This window comes from Branchiostoma belcheri, unplaced genomic scaffold (assembly GCF_001625305.1).
Source record: "Branchiostoma belcheri isolate BF01 breed outbred unplaced genomic scaffold, Haploidv18h27 scaffold123, whole genome shotgun sequence".
Classification (NCBI taxonomy): domain Eukaryota; kingdom Metazoa; phylum Chordata; class Leptocardii; order Amphioxiformes; family Branchiostomatidae; genus Branchiostoma; species Branchiostoma belcheri.
The window spans coordinates 792,885-803,974 of record NW_017802636.1 but is presented as its reverse complement, the minus strand read 5'-3'; the positions used below and the strand labels follow the sequence as shown (position 1 = coordinate 803,974).

Sequence of the window (11,090 nt, the reverse complement as noted above, 5' to 3'; positions counted from 1 at the left end):
CCGCGCAGCGCAGAAAATGCGTTTTACAAGCGGTTTTAAGGTAGAAATCGAACTGTTTGCTGGCTTTTCCTTACATCTAGAGAAAATACACTAGAATTTCAGCATGATTTTTGGGGGGCAACGCCCCCAATATACTTTTTTGAGGGGCAGTCGCCCCCCCCCCCTGTCCCCCCGCTGCCGCCACCACTGTATGATGTACATTTGTTTAAAAAAAGTTAAAAGAATTGAAAAGAAAACATTACATTTTTTTTATTGATGCTAGTGTTAAAACCACAATATTCTCCTTAGAAGCTATGACTTTGCAGTACAGAGTGACTGAAAGTTCCTTTTGGAGAACATAGAAGTGAGTCTCATAACATGAAAATGTGTTTTGTGGAGTAAAGTAAGCTGGCATTTACTTAAATATGTCCAACATCAATCGCACAGCTATGGATAGACTGGATTTCAGCTTCAGCACCAAGGACAGAGCTATGGCGTCCATTACAGGGATAGTCATCTGAACATAAAGAGTGCTAACATGTCTTATCTGATCATTTTATATCAGGAAGCAAGACATAACTAACTACACAGGCTTACTCAGTTACAAATAAGTCTTAGACTAATTACCCTCCATGAAAATGGGGGTATTGTTTTTACTCCGTTTCATGTTTGGTCTGATATCTGAAGATCAGTGAGAAGGAACTGTACGATATTTGGCAGATTGATGGATGGGGCCTTGGAGATTGTGTAGGTTGACTTTGAGCCCCTGGTGATTGACCTTGATACTGCAGTTTAATTTTTTTATTCTGTTGTTTGCGCGTTATGGACTGTTTGTGCGATAGTGGTTTAAATTTGGGCTTCCTAGCTGTTTGCGTTTGATATTTACAATATGTTTAAAGTTGGTCTTTTTGTGTTGAATGTTTGGAAAATCTGGTGGGTCGTTTGGTATAATATTTGGTATGTGGGTAGTTGTTGAGTCTCTTTGAGTTTTAGAGTGCATTAGCAGGTTGTCGTATATTTTTATTGCTTAATCTAAAAGGAGTTTCATTTTTTCAACCCTACTTCATAATAGGATGGTCTGTTTGACCCAAAAGTTGGGACAGATCTAGAGTGTTTTTGTTTATATACCTCCAGCTGGCAGGTCAGGCTGAGACAGCCCAATCTATTTTTACCCCTAGACAGAGTCTGCAGGAAATATAGTCCGGTTGAATGGGGTGCTTGAGAGGTCATTGACCTCACCTCTTCACTATGGTTGGTTGGCTGGTTTTATTATAGGTCTGTTAGTTACATGCTAATATTAAAATTATACCAAGACAAAGCAACTCCCACATTATTCATGGCCATATAACGTTAAATTACATTTAAACCCATCTGCCTTCTTCTAACCATTCTTCATCTTCATCTGAACATACCTTTCATATACAATGAATACAGGTGATAACATAAATAAAACCTTACAACACCAACCTCCTCCATGGAGGGAAGATGTCCCTGACTTCTCCTTGTTTGAAATTGTTTCCCAAAAGGCTAATTTAAAAGGAATTATTCCAGCTGTGAAATCATTTTTCTGATATGTGAAGAATGTTATTTAGCAAATATCAAGCAAGATGCACAAAACCATGAAAGTCTGAGACGTGATAACTTCATATGTTTTCATGCACCAGCATTTCAAGTATGGTTTAAATCAAGCAGGAGACTTTGACATGTAAGTCTCTCAATTTTGCAAGCATCAGTCAGCATCAATATTTGAAATGTGCAGCTTTGGCTGCCAGGATTACTCAATGAGTCACTTGTGAGTAGTTATTATAAATAATATTTTTCTCACTTTGTCACTCTTATCTACTGTTTTGCTTTTTGACAACCTCTCATATCTCATGCAGTTCATGTTAGAACTGTAAAAGGAATTTCATAACAGCCATGGGACTGAGTAAGTGAGTAAGACTGTGAGTAATAACTGTTGACTATTGTTAAGTTTCTGTATCTAGCATCTAGTAACATTACATGTCAAGACGTTTCATCATAGTCAAGTAAACGTAACTAAAGCCCTACGCATGAAGATTCATTGCAAATTTGCAATGCCCATAAAATCCTTAGTAACCCATTTATTTGATATAAATATTCATTATGATAGCTATGTAGGATCACATACCACATCATCTTGTTGTTATGTAGTTACAACTTGAAATGATATGTGTAACGTTAACTTTTATCAGAATGCATTTCAGAGAATCAAGATCCAACCCGTCAAAACATTTAAATATGTTTGTTAGTATACATACCATATTTTACCGTTTAACATACATGTAGGGCTAGAAATCCTTTTTTTCTGCATGTGCAGGTAACATCCAAAATTGAATTATCTGCACCAGACAAAATTTACCTCCACTCAGACTTTAAAAAATAGGGATCATACTAAAAACTGTTCAAAAATTATTACGGACCGTTATGTATTTGACACTCCATATGTGGAAACAGTCAATGCAGCAAATAACAATCGACATACACCTATATAAACCCAGTACATGGACCAGTGCAGGTTAGGTGCAAGTAAACATCAAAAATATCTGCACACCTCCAATATTACCTGCACTAAGGTTTCCTATGCACCCAGTATTTTGAGATCTGTACATGTAAAACACAAGAAGACAGCAGCCTTTCCATGTCTAAAAATGTAACATCTCAGACAGTATGGGCAGTATCAGGGTTAAGTGGAAAGGACATGCTTTCATAATTCATATCCATCTATTAGTTGAGTCTTGAGTGGCATGTCAGACTATCTGGGCAAGATCAGGCTGGAGCAGTAATGACATGTTTGATATGATCCAGACACGTGGGTCTCCATAATTGATTAGAAGTAGCATGATACTGTAAGAGATAGCTGTCTGTCTTCCTTAGATGATGCTAGGGGCTATTCCAATTAGATAGAAATATAGGGATCAGGAAGGCTGTTCATTAGAATATATTTTTTGTATGAAGCAAAATGGGCCTGGTAAGTTCCACGTCAAATACCCACTACTGGTAATTACAGCCAACAGTTTAGATAGGCTTACACGTACATCTTGTGAGCTAACTCTAGTGCATGCAATGTTAACACATAACAACAGCTTGGTGCCAAAATACTGCTAACTTTACATGTTGCAGGTTGATGGTTAATAATATGTACCTTTTTATTGGATGGGGGAGTCCAAATGATTTACATACATGCAGGTCTGCTTCTGCATAACGTTATCTATAGCTACAAACAAACAAACCTGCCTTTTTCCTTAACGCAAAACCCTGAAAAATGTTATTGCTCCATGTACAGCATGGATGCACAGTCAAACCTGCCAAGGTGACCACCTCTTCAAGCTGGTGATCGCTTTTTCTTGGTCTCAAAAATTTTCCCCATTTCCTATACCGGCCCATGGTGACCATGTCATTTTCAATCGTGTTGATTATTGATGAGAACTAATGTGAAATCATGGAGCCAGCCAGTTTGCCTCGACGGCTGGACGATGTTTTTTGTTCCAAGTAAATTGTGCCAAGTGCCACCCTCCCCACATGCATTTGCCACAGAACTGAAGGTGCTTACAGCATTTAACATTAAAACATCTCGACTTGCATGGAAACCATTTACAGTATGTTTCAGCCATGTTGTATGCCAACCTTCTACAATGAGTCCAAAGTGACCACTATTCTTTGGGCCCCTGGTGGTCACCTTGGGCAGGTTTGACTGTATGTAAATTTTGCAACGCCTATCATACATGTATGTCTTGTAAATGGTTTTTGGCCTCATACAGACATAGGACATGCATGGCTTGCCACGAGATCACATCATGAAGAACCCAATCTAATACTGCAATGAAATTGGCACCCCAAGGTGGCTATCTCAATTTCTTCTTTGTCATAATGCATCCTCATGATGATGTCTAGACTTTTCCTAGATACAAGCTTTATGTTTATTGGAAACTGCAGGAGATTGAAAATCTCCCCCTGAAACCAGTTATCAAACCGGGTTTATTAATGGGATACACACACAGCCTTCCCACTAGTCGCCTTATTCTTCAGATGATACTAACATTAGGAATACTGACATATTGCTTGAAAAAAAGATGTCTGATATGAACTAAATCAATCAATTGCATGACTCAATGTAAGTAACTGTTTAAAAGGTAGAAAATTTTGTAATCTAATATGAATATCTATAGATTATGATTTGATTTACTGAAATTGCAACAGATTATATTATAGATTATATATATTTACTTCTTATCATAAAGAGGAACATCTAGAATTATACATGAACTACATGTACATCAGTGCTAGAATGTTGTGCTTGCCTGTTTGTATAACTGCCCTTGGCTTTTCCTGTCAGCCTTGTCTGCCTATACATTTCAGTGGGCCTGACATGTCACAAGCCTGCAGACCAATTTACTGAGATTTACATCAGTCATACAAGCATCTCCACAGCAGGATTCTGGTGTACCTATGAGGTCCTTATACCTGAGTTTATGCTCACTCCACCGGGTAAAGCTAAATCCTTTAATCTGTTCATATTAGAGTGATTCATAATCTGGTTTCTTATCACATCCACATCTATTAAAAGCTTCATCAAAGAATTTTTCTACTAATGTAATAAAAAAGCCAAGATTTAATTTTATGGATGACATCCACATGTGCATTGATTTTTGCCTTTTCTCCAAAAAACCTCCTCCAAGGCTCTGACCTGGATACTGAGATACCACGGAACTCCAGAACTTGAAGTACAGTGCCGAAATGTTGCAAAATGCCAGCATGAGCGGGCTTGTCATATAAGTAGCTAATATGTATGTGCTGGCACAAATTCACAATACCAGCTTTGTATTCCCGTGGTTTAGCAGCATTTTTCTTATTTGCCCATGCACACCAGTTTGGGGGCCTTCGGAGGATGATATCCATAAAATCAAGTCAGTGTGGCCTAACATTCAAGTTAAGAGTAATGTCTTTCTGTTCCATAGCATATCAAACTGGTAACCAGTTTCTTTGCAAAGGATGCATTCAAATGAAGCCTACAGTATCCTTTTACTTACTTATTGCTACAATAGAAAAATAGCAATAGGTAACATGGTAGCCAATATGTACATGCAGAAACATGAATGATCTGTCCAGAAGATTTTTTGACAACTTTTTGTCAAGCACAGGAACATGATGGCTGTTAGTAATTCCTTGCTAGCAAAACAAGGAATTATTCTCTTCCAAGCAAAAATTCTTACTAAACATAACAACATTACCTACTAAAGATCCAAATGATTTTGTCAGATCATAAACTACAATTCCTTTAGGTGAAAAAGAAATTAACTTAGTTAGTTAGGTATAAATTTCCACAGCAGGTTTTGACCTCACATGCTGCCAATCACATTAAGGTGAAGTAATCTGCCTTAAGCAGCTTATCTCACTGCTGGTACATGAAATCCATGATTACAAGCCAGATCAATTTTTCCCTTCATCATTCCTAAAATGATTGCTAAATTTAGAAAAAATGGAAACAGTTTGCAGATTTTGTATCTAATAATAGGAAGGAAAACTATAATATTAAAAAAAAGGGTATTTTTACTTACTTTTAATACATGAAGACTAAAACAAGTAGTTGTGATGAACTTGTAATATAAAGGTAAAGATATCAAGAACGTACTATTAGAAACTTCAAGTTTAAAATGAAAAGTGTAATATGTAATGCTTACACACACATGCTCATCCACAGATGGTTTAGAGTAGGCAGAAGGACCATATATGTATGATATACATGTATGGTATGTATTGACACTGTAGACCTATGAACTCTTCAGCTTTTTGAGAGCACAGTTGGTACTTGTCAGCACTGTAGGTTTGGTATTATTGGGCAAAACCAAAGTCATCAGGCTTTTCAATCTGGCCAGGGCAAATGTTTGTATATTTGTCATTGTTAGAAACAAATTAACTAAAGTATCAGAGAGAAATATGCAAAATCCCATAGTTATTAGGAAAGAGAACTGTGTCTGAAATGGAAAATGCACAAAGATGAGACATATTTGCCAACAAACTCAACCTGTAACAAACTTGACCATGGAAAGCTTATCATACTGTTCACTGGAGTTTTCTTCTGACAGTTCACATTAACCTCTGGCTGGTTGCAGACAAGATCTGTTAGAGAATGAATTGTACATGCAGCCTGTGTAACCAAGCACGTCCCATCCATATAATGGCAGAACCAGCTTCTCATGTGCTTTTACTATGAAACAGTTGAAGATGTTCCTTTTGAAAATATGCCACAATGTACAAATTTCTAACTATACTTTGCAAAGGTTAAAAAAGCTGGAGTCATCAAGGAATTTAATGAGTAAAAAGAACTGAATCTCTTCTCCTGTATCATGACGCTCGTCACCATATTTTCATCATCTGCAGCTTCATCAAACCCTTTCTAAGGTGTCAATCCAGAAAATTGAACCTGCTCTACCTTGTTATTGCTCTGTTTGGACTGTCTCATCTTCTAACCTCACATTTCAATGTTTCATGAAACCACACGACTGCAAAGATTCCCAACGTACTAATCCTATAACAAATATATTCTAGCAGCGTCTTTGCAACAAAACCGCTGCGGGGTTCCTGACACCGTATCACGAACAACCTCGCGTTTGCATATCGTTGTTTTGAGCCGTGTTGTGATGCGTGTATGGTTTCAAACAACTTACCTTGTATGTCAGCGTTTATCTGTGGTCTTCTGTCAGGGCGAATGTCTTCCTTCGAGTAAAACTGGATGTTCCCCACCTCTTGAGTCCAGAGGAGCACCCCAAAACTTGAGTCCCGGCCATCCAACCATTCTTGCAAAATCTGCCCCATCTCTATCCGCAGATACCCCGATCCCTGCTGACAGTCTCGCACGTTCAGCCTTGCCTCAAAGCGGGGATCCGGAGGGGTGGCGTCTCCTGCCCGACCTGAGGTGTCCAGAAAAGCCTGCTTCCACTTCTTCCCGGAAACCCTGTTGACAAAAGTGGCTCGTCTGCTCCATCTCCGTAGCACTTTGCTTAGGAAAACCGTGGTTTCTTCATCCAGGGGTTCTACTGAGGGACCAGCGAGAGCCACATAAGGTCTGCATCGGAGTATGAGCTCAGCTCGCTTCACTTTCAGACTGTCTTTATAATTGTAACGGTACTTGAAGCTGTTGCTTTCCAATATGGAAGTAACGTTAAAATATAATAGACTTCTCATGAGTGGCGATCCTCCGACCTCCAAGAACTCCATTTCATTTGAATTTTCCGCCACCATCTTTCCAATAAACGTGTCCCGGGTAACCTCCAAGCTGGCCGCGCCGCTCTGTCCCGCACTGCACCCGCCGAGAAAGCTCAGCAAAGCGGCGAGCAGCAGCAACAATCTCGCCATCTCGTCCGGCAAATCTCCTTCCTGCTCAGCCGATACGTCCTAGATGCACACCTGACAGAACGGAAAGTTCCATAGGGAACACGGAATACGCGATGCAGAGAGAGTCTGGGAAAATTCCTTCAGACTTGTGCCAGGCTCACACCCCAGTTGATCTTGGCCCCTCCCCCAATCTCCGCCTCCCTGAGCCGGTCCCCATCTCCACTCCCTCATTTTCAGCGTCAACGACAAGCTGTTCAGACCTTCACAACAGCAGGTGACGACTCGGCACAGCAAATAGACTGCGAGGTCCGAATGGGAGTTGTCTGAAAAACAAGAAGGAAAATCCAGCGGTTAGGGCCACTTCCCATCGCAAATGACCAAGGGAAGATCGACTGAACATTTACATGAACACGGGAGCTTCTCTTGCGCCGGAAACTCGGGACGATTTCATTACAGCGGGAATCGCGGGGGTGTACTAATATCTTTATTCCCATATCGGCATTTCATTTTCAGACCAACAGGACGTTCACGTATTAATCGGACTGGCGAGGAAAAACGCAATTTCCGTTTCATTGATTCTTCTTTTTCCGTCTTCTACGCTCTGTTTCAACTAAGGTTTTATTACTTGTATTTTGAAATGAGGTAACATTTCACGTTCCACAACAAATGATAACATTTGCTGCGAAATGTTCCTTAGGGTATACTTAGGTCCCATGGGAACATGTGAAATATTGACTTTTGCCCGCATCCACAATATATCTATTGTCACGTTTGAAACACACTGTCGAAATGTATTTGTTACAGCTCATAAAAAAGTAAGACAGTGGTTTTCTTTTTTTTTTAAGGTAAACGAAAGGACTGAAATATTAAATAGCGATTTTTTTCTTTTTGCTCAAGAAACAGGTGGGTTTGTAGGACATCAATCAACGATCTGTCATCCCGAGCTCAGGCAATTGGCATCAAAGGAATGCCGCGTGGGACCGCGAACCTTTCCCGGAAATTTCGAGGCGTGAGGCGCCCTTGATTACAATCGATCGGCACCCATTTTATAAAATCTCTCCCCCTACGCAAACGCAATAGTCCGACTTTCAAAGTGAAGTAAAGGATTTAACATGGCGCTGTTCCTGACGGGTTGGTTAGCTACAATGGTACGTTTGGGATATTACACACATGCATTAATTGACTCACAACCCCAATAAAGAAGAAAATAGCGTGAGGCAAAAGTCGTGTCGTAGTACCTAACCAATCATACTCCTTTTTCATCTGTCCGAATAAAGGTTTCGATCGGGGATTATTTTGTTGTTGTTTTCTTGAGACGTCTTCAGTGATTCTATGTTTTCCTAGTAGTCCACAAGGGAGAAAATGGCAAAAATCGCGGCCACTACATAAAATCGTGTAAAAGGCCTGAAAAAATAACCACCGTGAGCATGTAGACCCAAGGCTGCCAGCTGAATATAGGTTGGCGAAATCATCACATCAGAGCCCTGCCTATACGGAGTAGCATTACACATTTCGCCACGATACGCGTTGTAGAGCTCCACATGACATGCTGAAGTGCACGAGAAAAGGAACATTATCCTAATTGGCTTTTCAAGGATAGCATCAGTGCTGAACCATATCTCGCCAAGCGTAGTAGTAATGATGAACACAGAATACTCCATCTTAGAATTTGAATACATAGAGCACAAACTGCCGGCACAAAAATGCTCGTTTGTTTGTTTGCTAAACGATGCACTAAATCGAATCTGCCCGAAACTTTTCCTACGTACAGCAATATTTTTCAGCAATATTTCGTCTAGTCTACGTCGTTATGTATTTCACGTCGACTGCGAAATAATTTTAAAATCAGTACTGCGACAGAACCATAACTGTCCATGATTCTATCTCTTTTCTCAATTGACCAAGATCCCTTACATCCCATCTTGGAAAACAATAAATACAAACTTTATTGAACACCAATTGTGCAAAGGTACAACGTATGGCGACTACTGCTGTATAACAATGGACATACTGTGAGACTTATCTACATGTACCTTTAAAAGACTTATATATTATCATGTGGGGAGTGAAGATGCGCTTTTTAAATTGGTGGAATTTGTAGCGTTTATTTTTGTAACTATGTATGTGCCCTATATATGTGCAATGAATGGGTTTGTCGCATGTCAATATGTACTTGAAACATGTCACTAGGTAACCAATAAGAGATAGCCGGCATAGAAGATGATAGACTGAATTACCTATATCAAAATAGTCATTAGTTATGGACAAAACGTTTGGTCAACAGATATTTTCTTTAATCACTCGGTTTCTTTACTCAATTTGTGACAGCCGTTGCTGAGCCTGTTATTGCTCTACCCCCTTCTGAACCATAAGGCTGTAGGCGTGAGATTTACAACTGCCATTATATCGTGAGACCTGCTCTATATATTTTGTGTTTTGATTGTATGTGAACCCATATTTCAAGATCTGATGGTTAAGGTTGTATCGCAAAACCATGGCAATAAATATATGCACCGTAATGTAGTACAGAAAATGAAATAATAGCACAGAGGCATTCTCTAATACCTCCAACATCATTGGTTGACGTTGATACTTGTAGAATAATGGAATTTTTGATGTAATGAAAATATGTTGGTCAGCCTGCTAATTTTGCATGTTTCTGTTATTTGGTTAATTTTTGTTAACTTACCCCGCTATCTTCAATTGTTTTCAATACTGATTTCCTATATTTGTTTCATGGACAGAAATTTAAACGAACTTGGATATGCCGACTTGGTCCGATACTAATATATTGGAATTCGAACACTTTCAAGTGCGTAAAAAGCGCAATTGATCAAATTATTCTCACACAGAAAACACACAGCAAAAGCAAAATAAAAGTCAGCATTTGTTTGTTCTTGTTTTACTATTCGGCACTTGTGTTTAAAGGTCATATTTAACGGTGCCTGAGCCCGTACGCGTGTGGTCCCGCGCGTGCTTCATTTTTCATACTTGGGACAAGAATTGCCTGATTCCCCATGTATAGGCAAGTCACAGACAAGCATCGTTTCTTCGTTTTCCTTGACAATATTAACCCCGAATTATTCTGAAATTCTTATTGTCGCTGTCAAATGAAAGAATATTCAGATATGCAGCCCACTTAGACTGAGACGCTGAGGATATATTGTCTGGAGGTCTCCCTGAAGATATTATCTCGTAATCGCTGGAACTAGTGCCAAGGAAATGCGCAATGCACCCCGTGACTAATGTCATTGGAGAGGGAAATCTAAGTTAATTCTTATAGCTAAGCATCAAATCATGATATCAGAAGGCTGTGGGCTTCAGATGTGTAAACCAAACGATTTGCAATATGCATGCGGCAACCCAACCTTTTCACCGCAGAACGTTAAATGTGAAGAAAAGCATAAACGACAATCGTGTTTTTGTACGATAGAACCTGCCTTTGCCTCTCATTGCGCGCGCGCGCGCGTGTGTGTGGTATGTGTGTGTGTGTGTGTGTGTGTGTGTGTGTGTGTGTGCGCGTGTGTGTGTGTGTGGCGTATGTGTGTGCGCGCGCGCGTGTGTGTGTGTACGTGTGTGTATGTGTGCGTGTGTATGTATGTGGTGTGTGGTGTGTGTGTGTGTGTGTGTGTGTGTGTGTGTGTGTGTGTGTGTGTATGCTTGCGTGCGTGTGTTTGTGTGTGTGTGATGTGTGTATGTTTGCGTGCGTGTGTGTGTTTGTGTGTGTGTGTGTGTGTGTGTGTGTGTGTGGTGTATGT

The 11,090-nt window shown here is 39.8% G+C and overlaps 1 protein-coding gene across 1 annotated transcript in view; it reads right to left on the bottom strand.

Moving 5' to 3' along the window:
- Positions 1 to 8,017, bottom strand: part of LOC109463172 (MAM and LDL-receptor class A domain-containing protein 1-like) — a 62,098-nt gene extending 54,081 nt beyond the window's left edge. The window contains exon 1 of the mRNA XM_019759885.1: positions 6,666 to 8,017. Within this exon, the coding sequence (XP_019615444.1) occupies positions 6,666 to 7,353 (688 nt within the window). The 5' untranslated portion in view covers positions 7,354 to 8,017. The remainder of the gene's footprint in view (positions 1 to 6,665) is intronic.
- Between the last annotated feature and the right edge of the window lie 3,073 nt (positions 8,018 to 11,090).